Source organism: Suricata suricatta, chromosome X, assembly GCF_006229205.1.
Source record: "Suricata suricatta isolate VVHF042 chromosome X, meerkat_22Aug2017_6uvM2_HiC, whole genome shotgun sequence".
NCBI lineage: Eukaryota > Metazoa > Chordata > Mammalia > Carnivora > Herpestidae > Suricata > Suricata suricatta.
Genome location: NC_043717.1, coordinates 19,390,287 through 19,416,164, shown reverse-complemented (window position 1 = coordinate 19,416,164; position 25,878 = coordinate 19,390,287). Strand labels below are relative to the sequence as shown.

The 25,878-nt window shown below is 39.9% G+C and overlaps 1 protein-coding gene across 2 annotated transcripts in view; it reads right to left on the bottom strand.

The window, feature by feature from the left end:
- The window catches only part of POLA1 (DNA polymerase alpha 1, catalytic subunit), a 302,841-nt gene that overhangs the window by 168,155 nt on the left and 108,808 nt on the right, over positions 1 to 25,878 (bottom strand). For both annotated transcript variants that reach the window (XM_029930723.1, XM_029930724.1), the window contains 6 exons: positions 17,729 to 17,761; positions 16,856 to 16,948; positions 14,772 to 14,977; positions 12,366 to 12,498; positions 5,684 to 5,815; positions 439 to 613 (listed from right to left, as the gene is read on the bottom strand). In XM_029930723.1, the coding sequence (XP_029786583.1) occupies positions 439 to 613; positions 5,684 to 5,815; positions 12,366 to 12,498; positions 14,772 to 14,977; positions 16,856 to 16,948; positions 17,729 to 17,761 (772 nt within the window). The remainder of the gene's footprint in view (positions 1 to 438; positions 614 to 5,683; positions 5,816 to 12,365; positions 12,499 to 14,771; positions 14,978 to 16,855; positions 16,949 to 17,728; positions 17,762 to 25,878) is intronic.

Here is a 25,878-nt window from a genome sequence, read left to right as displayed (position 1 = left end):
AAGTGAAGAGTAGGATACTCAACTTTATACAAAAATACATTCAGAGATAGACCACCCGTCGCAACACCATCAATCTCCTTATGAGCAGAAGTTCACCAAGTAAAGGTACAACAAAGGTAAGCTCAGACACTGTAACCGTGCCTACAATCTTCTCTTTGTCCCTTCTCCTGCCTCTCCTCTCTTCCCTCGGCATTTAGTGATCCAGGGCCTACTGTAGAGCAGGCATGTGGCCACAGACGGAGCAAATATGTGGGGTTCCCAGTCTATAAAGGGAGACAGACACTAATCAACCAATCGGAAACATAACTACCCAACCATAAAAAAAAAAGTGCTCGACACATTCCATGCCATTCACCAAGGCTCGCGACAGTCAACGGAAGACCGCGGCTGCTGGCAGAGCCAGCCGGGTAAGAGGCTATGTGAGCGGGGGACACTTACCTAACCACGTTGCAATGAGGACAGCATCAATTCCGTCTATTGGCTCACAGATCCGAGCCACGACTGGGTGGATCTGCTGAGCCAGGTAGTACTGGGTGTCAATGGTTAAATTGTCCTGTTTCTGTAGCTGCTCAGGTGCATAGGCCCTCTGACTTGCACTGAGGTTTGACCCATCCTAAAAAAGGACACAGTACAGGTAGTTATTAAGAAATTCAATCACACATACTTCCCTGGCCACAAAGAGGGATAACAATTCAAACGTTAGGTATTCAATTCCAAACACCGAGAAGTCCTTTTGACCTACTGGTGAACATTTCATATGTATCTAAGAGTAGGAAGATCAAGGAAAACATGTCACCCAGTGTCCCAGAATGTAAATCCAGCATGTGTTGTGTTCTATTTTTTGTTGAAACATGAAACCAACAAGATGGCATGACTAGATTAAATAATTCCACCTGCCATATCACAGAAGCACAATGAGAAGACTTGCTAACTATCAGTCTAGCCAGAAAGGCCTTTTAGGAGTGAAGAGAAAAGATACGTGTGGTCCTTTTACTCTGTTAATACAATCCCTTCATACAAGAATTCTAGTCATAATCTGATCTGAAAGGCCCCCCAGGGGTAATATTTTCTTTGAGAGCTATATGTAGCAAGAAACAAATGAGCAAGTGGAAAAGGAGTAAGAAACCCACAGATCAGTAACTCATATATAAAATATAATGGGGGAAAAAAATGAATGAGCTATCTTAGTGGAATGGCAATGCTTTAGAAGCAAAATATCTGGTCACTGGAATGAAGCACATGCCATTCTGCACTTTTTACACGGCTCTCCTCAAGAAAATAAAGATAGGTCAGACAGTATTCTTTTCAAAGAAGGCTTTTTCTTTTTGCAAAAAAAGCTTATTTATTTATTTTTGGGAGGGAGAAAGAGCACGAGCAGTGAAGGGGCAGAGAGAGAGGGAAACAGAGGACTGTAGCAAGCTCTGTACGGACAGCAGAGAGCCCGATGCAGGGCTCGGACCCATGAACTGTGAGATCATGCCCTGAGCGGAAGTTGGACTCTTAAACCAACTGAGCCACTCAGGCGCCCCTCAAAGGCTTCCTCTCTATAAAACGTTGTAGAATTCTATATAATTGATTCACAGCCCCGTGGGTGAGGTCACCAACATCTGTGAATCTCCAACTCATCACTCTATCGGACCAACATCTGACAACTTGCTCCACTCCTCCTCTTGTTGACAACAACAGAATTTAACATTCAGACTAGTCAATTTTTTTAATGTTTATTTATTTTTAAGAGAGACAGAGCGTGAGCAGGGGAGGGGCAGAGAGAGAGGAGACCGAGAATCTGAAGCAGGGTCCAGGCTCTGAGCTGTCAGCACAAGAGCTCAACACAAGGCTCGAATCCACAAACCGTGAGATCACGATCTGAGCTGAAGTCAGTCGCTTAACCGACTGAGTCACTCAGGCGTCCTGTCAGACTAGTCAATTTTAACTATTTGCAGTGCTCGGCTGCTCTGCCAAATAGATAACATGAATCCTATTCTGTCATTCCTCTACTATCAGCCCCTTCTCAGGGCCTAACCTAAAAAGCAGAGGCAACCTGCACACCATTGTCTTCACCAGTCTGGAGGTAGAGGCCTCCTTCTCTGGCAAGGCTCCTGAGGGAAACAAACTGAGATATTTATCAACTAGGTCCTATCTGGTCTAGAATATAATAAAACAACTAAAAAGAAAGCAAATATCAGACTGAAAGACCTGCCAAATAGTTATTTTCCAGTAGCTCACAACATGGTACAAGACGTTGAGCAGAATTCATCAACTTTAACTGTTGCCCTTTGAAAACTCTGAGTCAAGAGTAAGATGATGGTCAATGACAAAAAGAGTGAAAAATCCCTGGGCACCATCTTTATGCACCACAACTGTATTCATACTGACTTTATTAACACACACCTGAAACTTAATTTGTAGTATTGTATTGTTTTAAAAACTTTCCTGTCCTTGGGGCACATGGGTGGCTCAACTGGTTAAGCGTCTAGCTCCTGGTTTTGTCTCAGGTAATGATCTTGCGGTTCGTGAGATTGAGTCCTGCATTGGGCTCGGTGCTGACAGCATGGAGTCTGCTTGCGATTCTCTCTCTCCCTCTCTCTCTGCCCTTACCCTGCTTGGGCTTGCTCTCTCTCAAAATAAATAAATGAACTTACAAAAAAACTAGTTTGTCTTTAAGTTTATAGCAATGTTGAATTAACTACTTCTTAATGATAAATAAAAATCAAATTGTAGAGACAAATTTTTTTTTTCTTTTTAAGGCACATGAGTTTCTTTCCAATATATCATTAGAAGATATTCTCAAAGTAAGGCAAGTTTTTTAAAAAGTAGTTGAAAATTTCTAAGCATATCCCCAGTTAAGAAAGTTTTTATTTTAAATAACCACACAAAAGACCAGCTTTAACACTGACCCAAATATATTTCTTTTTTTTTTCTTTTCTAAGTAGGCTCCATGCCTAGCATGGAGTCCAATGCAGGGCTTGAACTCACAACCCTAAGATCAAGACCTGAGCTGAGAACAAGAGTTGAATGCTTAACTGACTGAGCCACCCAAGTGTCCCAACCCAAACATAGTTCTTGCTGTATTTAAAAAATCTGAGCCCAAACAGGACTAAATGCAAAGTAATTGGTAAGACAGGTTTTATTTTGTTGTGTTGGAAAAACATTCAGGCTACGACTTGAGATATATCCCTCACAGACCTAATTTTCATTTTTTTTTGAGAGTCAAAGAGAGACAGTGTGAGCAGGGGAGGGTCAGAGAGAGAGGGACACACAGAACCAGAAGCATCACAGACCTAATTTTCAAACCGAGCAAAATCCCATGGTATATGCAGTAGCACATGGCATACACTTTAAGAACAGATTAAGAAGCCAAGTTGGTCTTGCTTGCAGTGCCTGTGTAATAATTCACCAAGTTCACAAAGTACATACTTTACAGAGACAACCAGGTGCAGTCATTTTATTCAAAATTATGTTGTCATCTTTAGCAGGAAACTAATGGAAAAAAGTTATTTAAATGCATGACAAGTAGGCCCCTTAAAACAATTATGTTAAAGGCATACCTTATGGAAATTATGTCTAAACAAAGTTAAATAATTAAGAATTTAAAACTTAACCATTAAGTGGAAGCTGATTTTAAAACCCAGCAAGTAATTTATGTAGATTTTACAAAATGACGAACTACAATATAAATCAGACACCAAAAACACTACACTCTGAACTCAACTGAATTTATAGTCTAAATAAATTATCAGTAGAGTACTATAGTGTAATTTTAATTAGAAATTTTAAATAAAAACAAAACCTGTCTAGGAGACAGACTATTTGTGGAGGGCACCTTTGCTTAGAGTACTCTTCAAAATATCAAAAAGAGATTCTAAACATATGGTTGTGTTTGGAAACAAAATAATTTGAGTCCTTAAAAGCACAAGAGGTAGGCAGCTCTGGCTGGCAACATACTCAAAATGGGCCTATCCCACGGTTAGGGGACAGAGGAAATCAAAGTCCTACAGCTTTTCTTGGAATACAATGAGAAGAATACATAAAAAGAAACAGGAATTGTAGTTTCAACAAGTAAGTTAATGCCTAGCACCAGTGGATGCGGGAAATATTGACAATACATCAAAATGGATTTATTGTACGATACCAGTCTCAGCATTTTTGAGCTTTTCTAGCTCAGTAAAACCCAAGAAAAAGAAATCATAAGACCTAATATCTAGACATCAAGGAACAGAACCTTGACTTCTAAATATATCGATCACACTACCATATATCTCCATTCCAGGTTTAGCCAAAACATAATTGTGGCTGGATTTCATTATTAGATGTCATTTCACAGAACCTATATAATTTTCAAGGCTGTATTGCCATCTGTTCCTGTCACTAATAATCTAAGAGCTTTTTCCTGTATGTGAAGTTATAAGTGGAAAAAAAAAAACCTAGCCTATTTACCAAAATCTTTATTTGCATAATATGAAAATTGTTTTTTTAAGATGAGACTTGTCAGAGGCAATATGCAAAGCACATTAAGAGCTTGAGCAAGTCAGACATTTATGGAAATATTTTCCTGCAGGAATTGGCTTTCTGTAACAGTTCTTAATCAAGGGTAACCCTAGGAGGGAGACAGAGTCAAGTGCTGATTCCTGTCCACGTACTTAAATCATTTGTTATGTACGTCATCTGCGATGCTGAGCAGATATTAGCAGCTAATTTTTAAATTCTGAAAAGACTATGATTTAAAAACACACTGACTATAGTCTGACAAAGATCAATCATAATGCAATGAAGCTCAAGGCTTATTTCATTTTTTCACTGTGTTAACAAAATACAATAATTAATTTTAAAAAGTCTTACACAGATGAATTATGCCTTTTGGTAAGTATACCACACCATGGTAATTTTAAAGCATTTGGATAGAGGCTGACTCTTTTTTTTTTTAAGGGAGAGATAAGACCTCTCCTTTTTTCCAATTGGAGCTAACTACTTTCAAAGAAAGAAACTGCTTTTCTATCCAACCATCATTCCCTATCCCTAACTGTTAAATACATGCTACTCCCCAAAGAAACTGGTTAGTGGCTTCAACCTGTGTTCCAGAGGAGTTAGAGGTTCCTCAGAGGTGCCTCATGGAAGAGGGAGACAGCAAGAAGGTGGGTTCTAGGCCACCACCACTCAAAATAAAGAAAAGAACCCCAAACTGGTTAGATAATTTGTGTTTTCTTCCTAAGGTATGTTTTTAGGATCTGTCACCTTTCCCCATATTATCAAGCACTTCATACTTTTTTCAAGTAAGTATTGGAACACAGGCTAGGGAAACACGCCCACTCTCTCATCCTGACAGTAATCCTAATGGAAAGAAACTGTGGCAAAACGAATGATTAATAGACTCCTGCTGGACACGTGACCAAACTGACACACATTCGCACTCACGTTAATTTAGGGTTGAAACAGCAGCTACTGTTAGGCATCTGTCTCACCAAGATAATTTCAAGTGAACCAGGACACTGGTCTTAAATGCTTTAGGAAATTTTTAATAACATACATCACCTCTTACTAAGGCTTCACGTATAAAACCAACCAGACTAACCCATCTCTTTATGGCATCAATTGTTTGGAGGAGCACGAAGTAAGACACTATGGTGACATGAAGTTTACTACAGGTTGAGGGGTCTGGGAGTCTTATCAATTACTACAATTTTACCTGACAGATGACATACGACACGGTGTCTCCAGCTTTCACCTTTCTGCCTCCTTGAGAATTTATCCAGAGGGCAACATGTACATGGGGTAGGCTTTTTTTATCAGGGTAATCCTGGGGGTCCTTGGTCAATGCCTAAAAGAGGAAAAGAGAAAACAAAAAGCCCCACAGTTTAAAAGAAAACCCTTCTCACACAGATATACACTAAACACATTGTTCCTACAGTCCTATCAGCCGCAGAAACAGAAACTGGACAGAAGCTGCATGTAGACAACGGTGCCACAGTCTATAGACATTCCATCCTCAAGATTCCTCCCTCCTTCATAATATAACCAAATGTAACTGTGGCAAAAAAGAAATACAAGCTTATGGGCCATGGCGCGTAATAAAAACTTGGCTATAAAAAGTTAAGACTATAAATCCAGCTTCCTATGAAGCCTTTAGAGTTTCTCCTCATGTTTGCAGTTCTATCACTGAATTAACTGGTTATTAAGGATGCTGGAGAACGGCTACTCTGACTAATCCGTTTTTCTTTTTTTTTTTTAAATGTTTTATTTATTTTTGATACAGACAGAGACAGAGCATAAGACGGGGAGGGGCAGAGAGAGATGTAGACACAGTACTGGAAGCAGGCTCCAGGCTCTGAGCTAGCTGTCAGCACAGAGCCTGACGCGGGGCTCGAACCCACGAATGTGAGATCTGACCTGAGCCAAAGTCGGAGGCTTAACCGACTGAGCCACCCAGGCACCCCTGACTGATCCATTTTTCGAAGGCTTCTCTAGCCTACATAAATCTCAAAGGTACCAGATGTCGGTGGACTTAACACGGCCAATCTCAGCTCTAGAAAGGCAGAAGGGGTGACCTGCTGGAACAACGTCGGCCCCACGAGGGCAGGAACAGGTCAGCCCTGCTTGCTGCTGCACGCACAGTGCTCGCGACCCTTCTTGGTGTACAGTAGCAACCCAAGGTATACAGAATAAATTCTTTTGCTCACTCTGCAATAATTCACTAACTTTGAGGGCTGTATTCTGAGATGAATACGATAGTCACTGGTCCTAAGTCATCCGTTATTAGATGATTCCCCATTTCACAAATAAAACCGCGAAAATAAACTATGTGTGCCATAAGGCAGATGTGAGCAAACTGTTAGGGAGAGAATTGAGAGGCAAAGATCACTACCACTGGAGAGCAGAAATCACAGGAGAAAAAAACTTGAGCTGACATGTGAAAAAAACACAGGATTTTAAGAAAAGGTGGCAGGGGCAACAACATTCTGGGCAGAGATAAAAGCCAAAGTTAAAAGCAAGAGGTGACACAAAATACAGTCTACTAGACTGGAACTCAGTACGCACAAAGGGGAGGAGGGAGAGATCTAGCTCTGTGGTGGGTTTCAAAAGACAAGAGGAAGGGGAGCCAACAGGGCGCCACATGACTGGATCAACTAAATGTGGTCTGCAGGCCTGTGGGGGTTCCGGACACCCTTGCAGGAAGTTGAGAGGTCAAAATTATTTTCCTAACAATACTGCTTGTGCTGGTAATGCGGAAGCAAGGGCAAGTAAAGGTCCTAATGCCTTAAAACATGAATCGGGACAGCCATACCAAACTGCGCCACTACTCACTGTAGTCCTTGTCACCACTCACTCAGTTCTCAAAAGGAAAAAAAAAAAAACAATGTCCTTTATGGGGTGCCTGGGTGGCTCAGTTGGTTGAGGGTCTGACTCTGGATTTCTGCTTGGTTCACGATCCCAGGATTGTGGGACTGAGCTCCATATCAGGCTCCGTGCTGAACGTGAAACCTGCTTAAGATTCTCTCTCTCCCTCTCCCCCTCCCCTACTCACACATGCACTGAAATTAAAAAAATTAAACAACAGCAACAAATGTTCTTTGTGAAACAGCAAAAATTATTAGATTTTGAAGCTCCTGACCCTGAGCACAAGGCTACTATTTTGTGTGACGAGGTAAGAATCCCACACAAGGCACACGTCTTGTACGCTGACGAAGCTTACTTGAGGAAATGCACTTGCTCGACTGTTCAGAGCTGCAAGCTAAACTGGCTGCCTTTTTCAAAGAACACAGTTTTTCGTTACAAGAATGACGAGCCAACTACTGCTATTCTAACTCAGGTCTTCATAGGACAATCTCTCAAAACAGAATGGAGTGAACCTGCAACCTGCAGACAAACAAGTGGCAGTGCATACTGTCTAAGGTAAGATTTGCTTTTAAGCACAAATTAGAATTTTGAAAAACTCAAGTTACATGTGTGTGAGCCTGACAACTTTTCAATACTTAAAGACTTTTCTCATGGTGTTAGTAGCAAATGTTTTAAAGTGTGGTTTTTGATAATGTACAACAAAATGCATCCAATATTTGGAAGATCTGTAAAACTGCCAGAATTATCATTTCATAAATGGCCAATGCATTATGCTCTGCATGAATAAAATCTCTATTCCAAGTACAACACAGACCAACAGATTTTAATGTGAGAGTATGAAAAGTTCACTGATGAGGTTTCAGATTTCCACATTACAAATGACCTGTAAGAAAATACCACTCAGGGAAGCCTGGGTGGTTCAGTTGGTTAAATATCTGACTCTTGATTTCAGCTCAGGTCATGATCACACAGTTTGGGAGTTCGAGCTCCCTATCAGGCTCTGTGCTGACAGTGCAGAGCCTGTGTGGGATTCTCTCTTGGTCTCCCAAATAAAATAAATATGAAAAAAAAAATTTTAAATACCAGTTAGGTAAGTGTAGAATCAAAGGAGAATATATATACAACTATCCAAAAAAAGTACTAAATTATTTCTTTTTCCAGCTACGTATTTGTGTGGAAATGGATTTTCTTCCTACACTTTAACCAAAACTACACAGTACAACAGACTGGACAGTCAGGTGGATGTGAGAACCCAGATGTCTTGTACCACGCTAGACATTAACGAGATTTGCAAAATTCTAAAATGATGCCGCTCCTCTGGCTAATTTTTTTTTTTGAAATATATAGTAATTTCAAGGAATGTTATTTTTGAATCACATACTGGGTTTATTGCCATTTTTAAATAAATAAATAAATGTTTTTCAAATGTCTCAGTTTTAATTTCTAACAGTAAATATTAACACAGACCACACATAAACAAAAGCTCTGGCAGTTCTCAATTATTTTAAAAGTATCCAAGTGTCCTGAGAGCAGGAAGTCGGAGAACTGGTGTAGTAGGAATAAAGCAACTTCTCTGACAGGGCGGCACACACCCATGTCCTGCCCACTTTGTAAATCATACACTCAGGGCCGGAGAGGGCCTAGGAAACGCTCCAAGTATTTGAATCTCCTCCAACCTGCATTATGTAGAGTCTTGACTGACTTGGACAGGTAATACTGCATAGAAATCTTAATCAATATAACTCTACTTAAAACAAATCTTCTTCAACCGACTGTACATCAGAGCAATGTTAAGAAATTCTAAATTTCATCTGACATACTTTCCAATTATTAGATTGGGGCTATTTGGGAATTTTACAAGCTAGTTTTAGAAGGCTTAATTTAAAAAAAATTGCTTCCTGGTAGTTTAGGCTCAAGTTAGCAAGGGCTATACAAATCAGCTGTGAAGTACTTTGTGTTACTTTATGAAATATATTTAAGCTAAGATTGCAGTAATTCAGAAAATCGCACACAGTGTTTTTCCGTTCCTTTCAACAACAAGGACTAAAATCTCTAGAAAGGTAAATCTCACGACTTTCTTCCTGCACCCAAGGCTAGCCTCCTATTTTCAAGCCCACCCGAGATCACAAAAATATCTGTGTGTACAGATGTACAGATGTCCTCTCAGAAGACCATCCACAACCAGTCACAGACTCTTCTGTTCCACTCTCCTATGAATGCGATAAAACAAGTTTTCTTTAAAACGTGTCTGTGTTTATTTAAGTATTCAGACAGATGTTAATCAAGACATATCACCTTTGATATATAAATAGCTTGCTGTAAACAACACTTAGGAGTAACTACGACAGAGAAAGTCCTTTTATCACAATTTACTGTGCTTGTATCAACACTGCAGAAATCTGTTCATTTTTTAAAAGGTAAAAAATATGGAACAGTGAATGTATCTTTAACAGACCATCACCATCTTAAAAACATGGGTTATGCTTTGCTTATTCAATTTTATATCCCAGAATCTAGCACTGTGCACATAAAGCATGTTTGAGAAGCCAAGGTTAAGAAAGCAAGTAAATTCTTTTAATGTTCACTGGACAACTGTTATTTGCCGGCTACTATGTCAAGTAAAACGGAGACTCTAAAGACAGTAAGTTACAATTTTAGTTCTGCCACAGAAAAACAAACGCACGGCCCTGATCACACTATTAGCTATTATTGTCATCAATGTCACTGTAAGTTGATAATTACTGAAGCCGAATGATGGATACATGGGGATTCATAATACGATTCTCTGCTTTTGTGTAAGTTCAACAATTTCAATAATAAAAACCTAAAAATAACCAGACTGCAGTCTGCTCGTGAGAACTAAGAGACTGCCAGTGTGTCTATGACCTCAGTTTGTTTGCACACTTAGTAACACTGAGTCATCGTTCATGAGAAGGTGACAGTGAGGGTGCACTGGCCTAGGGGCTACGTGCTCCTGGCTATTCTGCCAGTAACACAGTCATGTTTGGATTCAGCCTCCCAAACTCCTGCTGGGAACCCCTTGTGATAGAGGGCCCACATTTCTAAGAAGGTAGACAGTATCACGGATACAACTTGCAGAAGTGATGCCAAAACTGATTAAGGGAAGACTGATGTTTTAACTCTTACTCATGCAAATTTCTGAGACAGAGCAAACAAAATCTGAAAGGAAATCAGTGTTCAGACGTCACAAGTGAAGCCATGCCAACAGGTAAACATGGCGTCACTTAAAGTGAAGAGCTAGTGCCAAGGCACATGTCCTCTTATAATATTTACTTTCAGTGTTTTGTGCTTCTATATATAAATGAATGTGGGTTTTTTATGACATTGAAGACATCACAGTTAAGGTGTAAAAAACAAATGGCTTATCTAAGAATAACTGCTAATCCTAAGGATATGCACAGAAAATATTCTTCTCTAAAAATCAAACAAATGCAAATTAAATCCAAAAGTGAAACCCTATTGCCTATCACAGTAAAGCATTCTTTTATTTAGACGCCATCAATGATATTAGCACCAAGGAACTACCAGCAATGTCAGCAAATCCGCGCCGACGCCGGGGCACACATTTCGTTATCATCAACTGGCAGCATCCTTTTACAAAGCAATTTGGCAAGAACTGTACAAATATTCCTATAGTTTTTATTTTTAGAAATAGAGAGCAGGAGAAGCAGTGAGGAAGAGGAGGGGGAAAGAGAGAGAGGGGAAAGAGAGGAGAAGAGAGAGTCCCAAGCAGGCTCCGTGCTCAGCATAGAGCATGGCATGCGGGGCTCAATCCCACCACCCTTGGGTCATGACCTCAGCCTAAATCAAGAGCTGGGTGCTCAACCGAGCCACCTAGGTGTTGCAGATACTCCTATCTTTTGACTCAAGTGTTTCACTTCAAGAAACCCAAACTAAGAAAATAATTCATTCAGAAGCAAAAAGATAAAGGAAAAATGTTCAATACAGTTATGTATAGTATCAAAACTAATGTGAATAATCAGACAAAAATTTTAAATAAAGATGTATCAGTGAAATATAAAATTAACATGATCATTTTTAGCATAATATAGAAATGTGGCTAAATCTGTTTATGTTACATAAAAACACATTTCCAAATAATATATACTGTAATTGCTTCAGTGTAAAAATACATTTCTAAGAGTAAGTAAATGTGCAAAAATGACAGGCATCACTTTAGCCTAAGGGATCTCAATGGTATCATTAGAGTTTTAACTCTAACTCTTCCATTTCATATCATCATCAGATTTTTTCATTGAATTCTTTTTATTATCAGCTTTGACAGCGAAATCTATCACAGAAGGGATAAAATGTTATTTGCAGAATTAGCTTCTGTATATGTAACTATATTCTTTTCAAAAGGGGGAGGATATCTGCAAACTGACATCTTACATTATACAACACTTTGGAAACCAAGGTTTTATTTTTCAAATTAGGTAAGAAAAAAATATTCCCTATTTTCACTAACTAAAACTGTCCACAGAGTCTAAATTACAGAGTTTAAAAAGAAAATAGAAGCACAAGTGCTCCGGCTATCCAGAAAATGCTATCACCATCTTAATTCTAAATAACTGTGTCCCACAAAAGTCCTCTCATTACAGTACCTCTAAGGATCCCGTTGTGTGAAAGTCACACATATACACACACACTGTCTCTGTCTCTAACCTTACAGACTATTCTCTGAAAAGAAGTATAAGTGAGGAGGACTATGGAGAAGGTAATACTCTCTAGTCCCCTGAACATCAGCCATGTCACTCTACAGAATCTCTGGAAACCAGGCTTCCGCCAAGTAAGACACGGAGAGAGAAGGCCCCGTGGCAGACAGGGCAGGGTGGGCAGCTGGAACAGGGTGAGTGCTATGCTAACGCCCCATCGGTGAGGCGGTTGTTAGGCAGCTTTCCTCACCAGCTAGAATTTATTTCGATTGCAAGGATGAGGTGGTTCTTCAACTATCTGAAGGAGGCGAAAAACGCATGGCAGCAGCTGGGCTCAGCAATAAATGCTACATTTACCTTGTTAATTTCAAACTGGCTCACTGGGACACTGCCATTTAGCACATTCTCTCCAATTTCTATTAACCTCTTCTGAATGTTTTCCACTATCGTGTCTCGGCTTTGATCAGAAAGAATCTGGCCAAGGACAAAGCTGCAAAAAAAAAAAAAAAGAGAGAAGGATTCATTTTTTTATTATTATACTTTATTAATAAAGGAGAGAAAAGGAAGATAAATGCCATTAGATTAACATGCGGACAAGAGCTGTACTAAAAGCTAACATGAGGGTTAATGTCCAAAAGGCCGTTACTATTTGTTTTTTAACATTAACTCTACGAAAGGTTTACCAACCTTGGAATGTCAGGTTTGCCCTTAAACATACGGACACTTTTTAATTCAGCAGCTAATGCCTCACACAAAATGTGGACAGAGACACGTATGTGTTCAATCCACAACTGCATTTATGCAGCTACAAAATTCACAAGCAGTTATATTCTACTCATAGGCTAAAATTTTAAAGACAGAAACTGGACTTTCCCCATAAAGCAGCAAGACATTATTTCTGATATCACCAAGCTGAGATGTCCATTAGCTAGATAAGCAGAAATATAGCTCTTTATGTAAAATTTTTAAAAACGAAAGATCTCAAACTTTTCTTTCTTCGGCTTCATTATATTGCTCAGTGTTCTCCAACCTTATGCTATCTCTGAAAAACTTCCTATTATTCTACCAGACCCCCCTCAAAAAAAAGGGAAAAAAGAACAAGAAAGAGAGTAAGGAAGCCAATATTTTATCCATTTCTGAGAAAATGCAGAGCAAGGCTTTGACAGCTGCATTATAATTTGTCAGAAAAAGAACCCTGACAAAAACATTTGTATAGCTTTAATTACTAATACATTTCTAACTCAGAGAAATTTACTTCTATTATGATGCATCTTTTCTTAGAAAACACAAAGCTGAAGAGAACACTCTAATCGAGAGTCTATACAAAGTAGTTTCATCTTTGGGTACATTTGGGGGCAATGAAGCATTTCAAACTTCATTTCATAAAAGGCTAACAGCGACCTATACTCGGATGATCAACTTTGCCTATCAACAGTGGTTTTGCAGAAGCAACGATTGCTCAATCCCCAACATGAAAGCAAGAGGGAAACTGGAAAACAAGTAAAAAGTGTGAATATTCAGCAATATTAAAATTAATTTAAAATTTTGCTTTAAAGTAAAAAATTCTTCTATTTTCAGAATTGGGCAGGTTCACAAAACATGAATATCTAGAAAGATGGTACATTAAATACTTAAAGATTCAGGGTTTTGTTTTTATTTTTAAAAATGAGTGCTTTATAAATTAATGTGACCCTTTAAAAAAACACAGGCCTTGGGGAGCCTGGGTGACTCAGGCTGACTCATGATTGTGGTTCAGGTCATGGTTTCATGGTTATGAAATTGAGCCCCAGGTCAGGCTGTGTGCCTGGAGCCTGCTTAAGTCTCTCTCTCCGTCTCCCTCTGCCCCTCCCCTGTTCAAATATGCCTGAGCTCGCTGTCTCTCCCCCCCCTCTCTTTCTCGCACTCCCTCCCCCACCCAGGCCTTCGTATCACAATTTCCAGTCTCAATGGAAAGCTAAGAGGTCAGCCATTACATTTATTATTTCCGAGGTACTTAGGGTATGTGAGAGTTAGCTCTTAAATTAACCTAAGATTAGTAGGAATCTTTTTTTTCTACAGATTTGTAAGAATCTTTACACACAAAGGATATGGGTGGGAACAAAGTGTCACTCCATGGTGCACTATGAATCCCAGAATATTTACGCCACAACACGGGGACACTTTAACAATCATGTTTCCAAAGAGGTTCTATGATTTAGGAATACAACACAAGGCACTTCCTAATAAGAATAGGAATGCAAAACGAAACAGAGACAAGCCAACTCTATAGGGAGCTAAAATGTGAAGCTTTACCCTCACAGTGAGCTACAATTCCTAAGATGTATCTTACAGCAATATCTTTTTTTTAGTGTTTTACTTTTATTTTTGAGAAAGAGAGAGAGAGGCACAGTGTGAGCAGGGGAGGGTCAGAGAGAGAGAGGGAGACACAGAATCCAAAGACAGGCCCCAGGCTCTGAGACAGCTGTCCCCACAGAACCCGAGGCAGGGCTCGAACCCACAAACCATGAGGTCATGACCTGAGCAGAAGTCAGACACTTAACCGACTGAGCCACCCAGGCGCCCCAGCAAATATCTCTTACTGAGCAAATATGGCTTCTTCTAAGTTTTCGTGGACCTGGAAAATTCCACTCCTAATAAGTGAGAAGCATTAATATGTAAAAAAGAAGTTGGGTCCTTGCGTTTGGCAGAATCACACATCTGCTCCGTGTCATTAATACCTGAAGTTCTTAAGACAACAAAAGCACACACGAAAGCCACACTCACTTTCCAGTTTCTTTAGCAAGATCACACCAATCTCTTCGCACTATATCCAACCCTTTCAGCTCCTGTTTGGTGATGTAATTCCCATCCGATGTGGGCTCCACAACCAGAGCAGCGTATCTCTTCTTCTTCAGCAGTAGCAGAGACTTGAAAACGCCATCGATGTCTATTTCAAGCAGTCTGTACAACTTGTTCACTTCACTTTTTACCTGTGAAAATTTCAACCATTAATACTAGCTTCTTAAACATCCACTAGGGAGAAGATGAGCATGCTACAAATTTCCAAGAATTAATCTAAAGAGAGCTTCAATGCACACAGGATTAGAATGCATTTACTCAGGTGATACAGAACACAGTATTATGTGGAGTATGACGCAAAACCATTCAAAGAGCATAGGAACAAAAATAGATTAAAAAGGGGGCACCCAGGTGGCTCAGTCAGTTAAGTGTCTGACTCTTGGTCGGCTCAGGTCATGATCTCACAGTTCGTGAGTTCGAGCCCCACATCAGGTTCTGTGCTGCAAGTACAGAGCCCACTTGAAATTTCTCTCGCCACTTTCTCTTCCCCTCCCCATCTCGCTCGCTCACTCTCTGTGTGTGTGTGTGTGTGTGTGTGTGTGTGTGTGTGTGTGTGTGTCTCTCTCTCTCCCTCAAAATAAATAAATAAATAAACATTTAAAAAAACATTAAAAAAACAAACAGACAATAATATAAATATACAATCCCATTAAACTAAAGGACAGAATTAGCTTGGTCCACCACAGGAGATTTACGAAAATCAGAAATAGTCTTTTTAAATCTAAAAACTAAAGTCAGAGGTGCTTGGGTGGCTCAGTCAGTTAAGCATCCGACTTCAGCTCAGAACATGATCTCGCAGTCTGTGGGTTCAAACCCCATGTCAGGATCTGTGCTGACAGCTCAGAGCCTGGAGCCTGCTCTTTGTCTCCCACTCTCTCTTTGCCCCTCCACTACTCATGCTTCATGTCTCTCTCTGTGTCTCTCTCTCTCAAAACTAAACATTAAGAAAGATAATAAAAAATAAAAACTAAATTCTTTTGTACTTACCTTCAAACTACTAAATTAGAGATTAGAGAGTTCAACAAGTAGATATGTGGCTAGAAATAAGAAATTTTTGACTATTAAAATAATGCCTAAGATCTCCCTGTACCTACATGTTAAACAAAAAGTGACCTGCTCCTTATTGATCAGATCAAGGCACAGCCAATCACTCAGGAAAATACACAGCTTTCTGAAGTGCAACATGAGGACAACACGTCAGGCTTGCTCTCAGGTGAAAGCTATAGGTCAAATTTCATACATACTAGTGGAGCAAGGCAGGAAGTTCTTACTCTGTAAGATGATATCTTAGTTCTAGTTTACTGGGACAATATCTTAACATAGTAAGTACTCAAGAATTGTAAACTGCAATAAATGGGCAACAAATGATTACTTTTAAACATCCACTTGCCTTTTCAAATATATCTTAAGCACTCCTGTAAAAACTACAATGTGTGCACATGTATGTATGCATGGAGGCAGGTGTTTCCCCACATCTGTCGCTCTATGAAGTCTATCTGAACACGACTAGAGATAGATTGCTCCTCATGCATGATAATGTGATTAAGTATATACATGACCATATTTTAAACCTAAAATTTTTTTTCACTTTCTTCTTTTATCGGAAAGTAGACACAGGGTATATCACAGGGTGTGAAGCTGTGTGACTCACTCTTGCAAGACCCAGGACAACAGCCAGAGTCAGACATAACCACCGCAGCCAGGCCTAAACCCAACATCACAGAGGTGTGACCAGAACACCACAGCCACCAGTCTTAGAAACAAGATGAAAACATCTCACACTCTTTTCAAAACAAAAATGGATTTATCATTTAAGGAAAAAATACTCTCCTTTGAATTTTACCCTTAATACAAACAACTGGATTAGAGGCTAAGAAAAATAGAGGATAAGGAGCTGAGAAGCGCTAAGTTTATTATTTTCAGAAGCATATGTGTACATATACATGTTCAATGGTAAAAGAGAATTCACAAAAGTAGGTAAAACAGATAATTACATCAAATTACCTTACCTTGTTTCCCAATTTATATACTTCTTCCAAATTGGTGCTATTGGTGTTTATCATAATTGAATCTGTATCTCCATAAATAACTTCAAGATTCATCTAATAAAAAGCAAAAATTATAAAAATTAACAAGAATAGAGTGATCATTATACAACAAAATGCAAAGATTTTCCATACTACAGAAATGACGATTTCCACTGATTTATCAAAAGCCTATGTTTATTCTTATCCATATTGTCAAATGTGTACAATCAAAGATTAAGCTCCAATAAACTAGAAAGGAAAGTCACTATCACATTAAGAAAATCTACCTAATTTCCTTAAAACAGACAGACAGTAGAGTGGCAGGGAAAATGTCTAGTTTCAACTGAAACAAATTCTGGAACTGAGTAATATGAAGGAGGATAAGAGACCAGGAAGGGGGGTGTCTCTATTTATCCACTGTATCAGGAGCTTAGTGGTCATGGCAATTTATAAAGCAGAAACATAATGGGTTTTTTAAATGCAGGGGCACAAATCCATATGAAATTCTTAACAGTTTCAAACAGTATTTAGGAGACTATGAAGAGTGCCAAAAAAAAATCAATCATAACAAACAACTCTACAGCACATACAGTATAAAGGCCTGGAAGTAAACTCTAATTAGCACTGTTACTAATTTGCTTGAAACACTCACATATAGGCTTCAAGCAGCGGCTAGATCATATCAGTGTTAGTAAAAGAAAAAAGCTATAATCCATTAGGAGGGATTGTAAACGTAAGCTCGGCATCCTGAGAAGCCATTTCCAGCCTGTTTGGGTTACAATTTTCCTTGAATACAGGAACGTCACCAGGTACGATATTTAAGAGTCAGTGTATAATGAAAATGCTCAGCATTACCTTCTGTACCATCTCTTTGGTATGCATCAAAATCTAAATGAAATAAAAAGTCAAGATTAATACATAACGTAGTTACAAAACCATAAACCTAAGTACAGAGATAGATGGTCATACATTTTAAAGGTCTTGATGGTTTTCTAACCACAACTCTCAAAATAACAGTAATATCAATATAATCTAAAAGTAAGGTGGACTCTATGTTGATTCTTAGCCAGAGATATATTAAGTGGATCTACTCTAAAAACCTACTTAAGTTCTATCTTTAATAAACATGTAATAAAAACATCCCTTTATGATAGGGCAAAGAGGTCAACTATTCTCATTATAACTATGTGGCTAAAAAAAAAAGCTTAACAGAGCATTTCAAATCTGGCAATTCTTACCCATGGTGTTCAGAATCCTAAAAATTAGTGGGAAAAAAAGGCAAGGGAGGGCACCTGGGTGGCTCAGTTGGTTAAGAATCCAGACTCTTCATTTTGGCTCAGGTCATGATCTCATGGTTGTGAGATCAAGTCCCATTTTGGGCTCTGGGCTGGGGGCATGGAGCCTGCTTGGGATTCAATCTCTATCTGCCCTTCCATTAATCAAGTTCTCTATCACTCTCAAAATAAATAAATAGGAAAAAAAAAGTGAAAAAGATATATACACACTAGATTTAAATTTCTTCTCTTCGATTGTAAATCTCTTGAAGACAGAAAGTAGACCTTCACATATTCTCTGGAGTTAGCACAGTGCCCAGGCCAGAGGCAGGGCTCAGTAAGTATTCAATGAACGAAGACAAACATCCACATAGTATCTGGAGATAGGCCTGGCCCTAGGCCCACATAGCCGCAAACCAGAAACATGTATTATAGAGCCCTATAAACCCTGAACCTAGAATTATCTTTTACATTGACCCCTGACTTTCCATTTCCACTGCTTCCTCCCCTTTATTACAGTCTCATTTAGCTCAGGCATTCACTGTCCTATGTTCTTAGGGAAGAAAGCCCTTCCTCTGTCCTGGGGGTGGTGGTGAATATGGATTTAGTTAATCAAGGGTGTTTTTTTAATGTTTTTTTTAATTTATTTTTGAGAGAGAGAGACAGTGCAAACAGGGGCGGGTCCGAGAGAGAGGAAGATACAGAATCTGAAGCAGACTCCAGACTCTGAGCTAGCTGTCAGCACAGAGCCCGATGCGGGGCTCGAACCCACAAACCGTGAGATCCTGACCTGAGCCAAAGCCAGACACTTTACTGACTGAGCCACTCAGGTGCCCCCAAGGGTTTTTTTTTTTTAATGTTTATTTATTTTTGAGAGAGAGCAAGTGGGAGAGAAACAGAGAGGGGAAGAGAGACAGAATCCCAAGCAGGTTCCGCACTGTCAGCACAGAGCCCAACACGGGCTCGAACTCACAAAACATTGAGATCATGACCTGAGCCCAAATCAAGAGTCAGACCCTTAACCAACTGAGTCACCCAGGCGCCCTTAATCAGTGGTTTTAATAGCGGCTGTAGGGGGAATCACCTGGGGATCCATAAAAAAAAATACCAACATCTGGCCCTGGCAATTTTCTGAAAAAGCTCCTTAGATATTTATGTTGCATGCCAGGCTAAGGACCACGGACCTAAGATAATCATGATAATTCCATTCTGAAAACAGTTTTTAATTGACAGGCTGTCCTCTCCCCAACTAGCCCACAAGCTCCTCCTGGACCAGAGGACATGTGTGTGCCTAACTCCAGGCTTCACATGTAACAGGCGCTCAAAAAACTGTTTGCTAGCTGATTGATAGTTCTCATAGTAATCCCAACTACTTTTCTCAAATTCACTTACCTCCTAAAAAACATTCACAGTCCTCCACTTCATCTTCATTTTTAAACATTTCAATTGCAGAGAAAAGCATTGTGGGAGAATATATGACAATTGCTTTGGGAAGAGGGCAATAACGAGATCAACCAAGTTAATCACACTGAGGACAGAACTGCTCATCACAAGCTCTCTTCACCCTACCCGCCCCCCCCCCATCCCACTAGGCTTAGCCTTCCTCGTCACAACGGACAACTCTACAAGGAAACCAGTACCTAAGTAAGAATACCTTAGACATCATCTGTCAACCTTTCACCGCAACTCTCCATATGCAGTAAGCAATTTCCTCTACTCTTCTTTCACACCATGAACGAAACCTACTATCTCATCCCTGAGTGTACCTCCAACGTGTACTGGCAACCTTCATCCTTCAGATCCATCACCCGCCTCTATTCTCTCCTGCCACCAACTCACAACCATTTCCATGCACAATCTGAGGGCTGCTACCCAAACGATTTTGTCATTGGCCGCAGAAACCTCTTGTTGGATCTTTTGTACAAAAATGGTAAAAACTCAGCAAAATATAAAAACTATATTATAACTGCTTTGTTTTTACTCAAATACTTTATCTTAGAGATTATTTCTTACCTACACATAAAGAGCTATATTACTCTTTTTTTTTTTTTAACAACTATACAGTGTCAATCGATCAGGATTCATTTAACTAGTGCTCTAGTAATAAACACATAGGTTGTTTCTGATCTTCACCGGTATCACCACACTTCATCAAATAATCCTTATACACATGTAACCTGCCAGTAACAGGATAAACTCCTATAAGATGTACTGGGTCAAAGGTTATATGGGTTCAAATATTTTATAAATAAACCCAAGTAGCTTTCCACAGTGGTTATACAAATTTCTGAGAAAAGTTTTATCACTATCTTTCCAGTGAACCTCAACACCAGCTGACGACAACGCTCCATCTCAGGCTCGTCAACTCTTCAGTCCATTCAAGAGGAGACGACCCACAATCAAGCTGACCCTGACGTTTTGTGCTTCGTCACTGGGCACTTCTGGATGCTGGGTACCACAGGGCCCTGTCCAGACTTACGCCTGCCCGAGTGCTAATGAGCAGGATCACCAAAAAGCCACCCTTGATTCAAGCTGCTCACTGGAAAGACTCAGCTGTTAGGTGCCCTGTGAGTTACCAAACTCTTGGTATCTAGCAGAGGTCCTGGTGCACAGTGGCTATTAAACAGTATTTGTAAAATGCTGAATGACTAATCCTAGGGAGCGGGCAGTGTTCCTAACACCATCTTACAGCCCATACCACAGGAACGTTCTGGAAGCCAACACTCAAAAACTTATACATCACAGGTATTTCCCCCATTAAGGAAATTCATTTTTAAAAGAAGCCACAGGTATCCAGAAAAGCCTACTGGACATAAGGTACAGTGATTACAAGATGTCCGTTCATAAGTTCACTTCCAACTGACAAGCCTAGTATTAAAGCTCCCCATTCTGACAGAAAATCATTTTCTAAGTGCCAACAGCTAGGAAACAGGGCTATAAAGGCTTGCTAAATTCATTAATAAGGCAGTCTGCAGTTATCTGATTTCATAGCAACACCTGCATATTTATCTACTCATTACCAATTGGATGATGGAATTTTTTCAAGCACGTTTCAAAAATCTGCCAACTTCAAGTGTAAAAAAATAAACTTTGTGGTTAATTTTTCCCTTAACAAAGTACAGCTGTTGAGAATAATTGTTCAAGATCTTACCCTGTAATGTCAACTGCAGCAGAACAAAGAGTATTTAATTAGCAAATCTATCCAGTAATTCAACACCTATTATATAAAATGCCTTCGTGATTTTATTCAGGATAATTTGCTAAGAGGGTTATTACTGACATTCAGATGGAATTTAAAATTCCTACGCAAGTCGAGTCATAATAGCAGTAATGATCTCCCCAATCAGGAGATTCGGTGTCACACAAGGCTCTCTTGCAATGCAGCAGCCGATTTCCTGACTTCTTAATTCCTGGGCTCAGCTCAGTGAGAGCCCTTCATGCCGATATTTCAGTCAGCAATACATCTTTAATGGGACTCTATTAAAATAACTAGAACAAAAATGACTTTTTTTTGGTTAAAAAGAATGACAGCACTGCCATCATATCAATCATCGGAGACTTTGCAGAACAGTGCCGTTAGGGGAAAAGAGGAGGGGGAAACAGGAAAGGAATGGGGCTGGGGGTGGGGAGAGCAATAATTAAAATAATACGAAAAAGTATTTAACCCCAATCTGAGCCTCTGAAGGCTGGTGAAGGGTGGTGGGGACTAAAATGAAATGTGAACTGTATTGTAATAAACTCTTTCTTAAAGAAAATAATGTATTCAGGAAGACACCCACGATGTGGTTTACTAAGCAGAAAGAGCATGTTTATGATGCCGGGTTTACCAGCAGCAGCATTCTAAGCCCAACTACTACTGACGTGTGTATTTCCAGGTTCTCTGACAAGGCCAGGATAAAGCTGGGCTCCTTACTGTCTGTCAGGATGGAATGCGGGTGTCTGGCAATGCCTTTAAAGGTTATAAAATGGCTTGAGATGCTATTATAGACTAAAACCATGCTTATTAATGTTACAGGAGAGCAAGAAAACACCACTTTTCCACCATTAAAAACAAAGTTTCAAGCTCCTTTTCCAAAAGCACAGGTCCATTACAGTGATCTCTACTAACAAGAAATGCTCTTTGATGACAGATGATGGTCACCCCTGCAGACGCTCAACACAACATTAAGAAAATGTTGAGTAAGATCAAATCCTAAACAAATAGTACACGAACAGAATGACAACTGAAATCTCAATGGCTTTAGGATTCTTCTGTTACTTATGACATAAAATTAGAAATAAACTGGAAAGGCTTTTTGTAAAAAAAAAAAATACAGTAGCAGAAGAGGGGTAGCAAAATGAATGGTTTTTGAAGGACAGGGAAGAGAAGAGTAGAAGAAATATAAATATTGTGATATTTGGTAATCCAACCATTATCTAAGCTCTCCTAGTCCCAATTTCAGCAGTTTCCAAGCAGGACTCTGTGTTACTCAGTTCTCTCACTGGGCAAACATTTACTTCATCCTCATTATATTTGACTGTCTTTTTCTTATTTTTCATTTACCTGTTATTCTTAGATGTGTGTCTTCTCTATAAGATGCACAAGGAGCATAGGCTATGGATTTAAAAAGCACCCTACATTCTGTCTCCACCACTTAACATTCCTGTCACACCGGGGCCTTCCTAACTACCTTTAAACCTGAGTTTTATCTTCTGTAAAACTAGGATTAAAAGGACCACCCAAGTGTCTGAGGAAGATGAGAATAAGAACCCTGTGCTGAGAACATGGTTAGCAAAGATAAAACATTATACAAATATAAGTTTAAAAAAAGTCAGGAGTTGGAGCACCTGGGGGGCTCAGCTGGTTAAGCGTCTGACTTTGGCTCAGGTCATGATCTAGCGACTCATCAGTTCAAGCCCCACATCAGACTCTACACTAGCGGTGCTTGGGGTTCTCTCTCTCCCTCTCTCTCTTTGCCCCTTTCCCACTTGGGCTCTCGCTCGCTCTCTCTCGCTCTCGCTCTCGCTCTCGCTCTCTCTCTCTCTCTCTCTCTCTCTCTCTCTCTCAAAAAAAAAAAAAAAAAGTTCGGGGTCTGAAATGTGAGTCGTGGTCTAAACTGCCAATTAGTAGCTAAGTGATTTGCAAGCAATCTGGGTTTTCTCTCTAGGTCTTAGGTTCCTCATTTATAAAATTAAGAGGCTGGGATTCCTCCCAGATGTAAAAATCTAGAATCCAAGTTTGACATGTAAAAATACCTCTTCCTTCTACCTGGTTGTTTTGTCTTTCAACTATATTCATTTCTTGAGTATTAGGAAAAGGAGGCACTATTATGTCCAACAAAGACCATTAGCATTACAAGAATATATATATCACATCCTAGGTTACTTTCGAAGGCTATGTGGATGTAAAATAACTAGAAATATATAGGCTCTCACAAGTTCTCTGCATACAGCTTTATGCACTCTGACCTCTCAGGAGATCTCGCACACATCAGGAGAATACACATACATCTACATATATGCATCAGGGTTTCTCAAGCTCGGCACTATTGACATTTTAGGCTGGAGAATTTTTTGTCATGGGGGGGCTGCCCCTGGCGTCTTCCCACTAGAGGTCAGTAGCATGCACGCACCTGGGCGCTCGCTCTCCCCCACCTTTTCTCTCCAGCTGTGACAGCCAAAATTGTCTCCAGATACTGCCAAATGTTTCTTGGGGGACAAAATTGCCCCTGGTTGAGAATCAGTGGTATTATACAGTAACAGTTTCTCTCTCCAAGCCCACAGTCCACTGTCTGTCCCATGAGCATTCATTCCTAAACGCCATCCATGTCCTCCAAACCCTCCCCAGCTCCAAACATGATAAATGCCCCTCCAAAAGCCTTGAACTGAAACAAAGGGCTGAATGTCTTTCTAATCCGATGAACTAACAAGTCTCACATAAGATTCTATCTTTCCAGGACAGCACTTGCTGCCAATGTGGTCTCCCTCCTTTCGGTCCTCACCACTCACTCAGCCTGCCTGTCTCCAGCTTCGCGACCTTACAAGCCAGTCCTCACACTTTGGCAGTGTTCTTTCTAAAATGTACTCCTTGCAATGAAATTCAAATCCCTTAGCTTGACCCAAGACTCATGATGTAGTTGAAACTGACCTCACCTTCGAATGCTTCCCACATGCATACTTCAACTCAGCCTTCCTGAAATATTTTGAGTTCCATGAACGAGCCATGCTCTTTTCCTGCTTCTGTGCTTTTCACATGCTCTTTCTCCACAGTAGTCCAAAGTGTGGGTTCAGAAGTTAGGCTGTATGTATAATGGTTAATTTTATGTGTCAACTTGGCTATGCCAATGATACCCAGTTATGTGATCAAACATCAGTCTAGAAGGTTTTCTTGTTTTTGTTTGTTTTGTTTTTACATGAGACCAACATTTAAATCAGTGGACCTTGAGTAAAGCAGACTACCTCCACCATCATGTGGGTGGACCTCATCCAATCATTTCAAGGCCTTAAGAAAAAAGAGAATGAACTCCCCTGAAGAAGCTGCAGACTTCAGACTGAAGCCAAAACATCAACTCGTGTGCTGTTTCCAGCCTGCTGACCTCCCCTGAGATTTCAGTCTTGCCAGCCCCCACAATCACATGAGCCAATTCCTTAAAATCAATCATTTTACTAATCAATCTCTCTCTCTCTCTCCTCCCCACAATCCACACCCCCCCCACCACCAAATTGATCCTATTTCTCTGGAGAATGCTGACTGATACAGGATATCTATGAGATCAAAGCCTAGTAACACTGCTTAAAAGCTGTGTGACCTCAGGCACACAACATAACCTCTCTGTGCCTCCAACTCTGGAGATAATAACCATAGCTTCCCTATAAAAGGCTACTGTGAACAATAAATGTAACATATGTAAACTGTTTTCTACAGTCCCTGGTACAGAAGTGCTCATAAACATTAGGTATTATTATTACTTAAATATCTACTTATTTTATAAGGAACTTCACACCATCAGAAAAGCCTCTCTGGCCTCCCCAACTAAATGAAACTAAGGAGTACATTAGTCCAATGTAGCCCTCAAAGTACTCTGTATATATCCAGAGCACACCACTCCACTATAATTATAAGTAAGACACTGTAAGCCAATTAGAAACAGAGGTCATGTCTAAGCTATTAAACCTAACACAATGCCTGGCACAGAGGATGCAATAAACATGTATCTCTTATGCTCTAATAAAAGGAGGCAAACCCAGGTGGTCTAACATGAGAAGAGCAAAGCCAAGAACTGATAAACGCATCCCCACAACAAAAGGACCCTAAAGCTGGTTGCAGAAAGTGGCAATTAAACACACACAGTATGCATTTAAAAGCTAGTTCTTTCAGGGGTACCTGGGTGGCTGAGTCGACTAAGCGTCCAGCTCTTGGTTTCGGCTCAGGTCATGATCTCAAAATTCATGGATTCGAGCCCTGTGTCAGGCTCTGGGCTGATAGAGGAGCCTGCTTGGGATTCTCTCTCCCCCTCTCTCTCTCTGCCCCTTCCCTACTCAAGTGTGCTCGCTCTCTCTCTCAAAATAAATAAATAAACTTAAAAAAATGTTTAGAAGCTAGCTCTTTCCATGCAAGAAGTGAAAAGTGAATCTGTTTCAGCCCCATGTTCAAGCACAATGCATGTTAGATAAATATTCACTCACGAGAAATGAATGTCTACCCCAATGATAAAAGCTCATTAATTATAAACTTGACTAAAAGTGTAACTC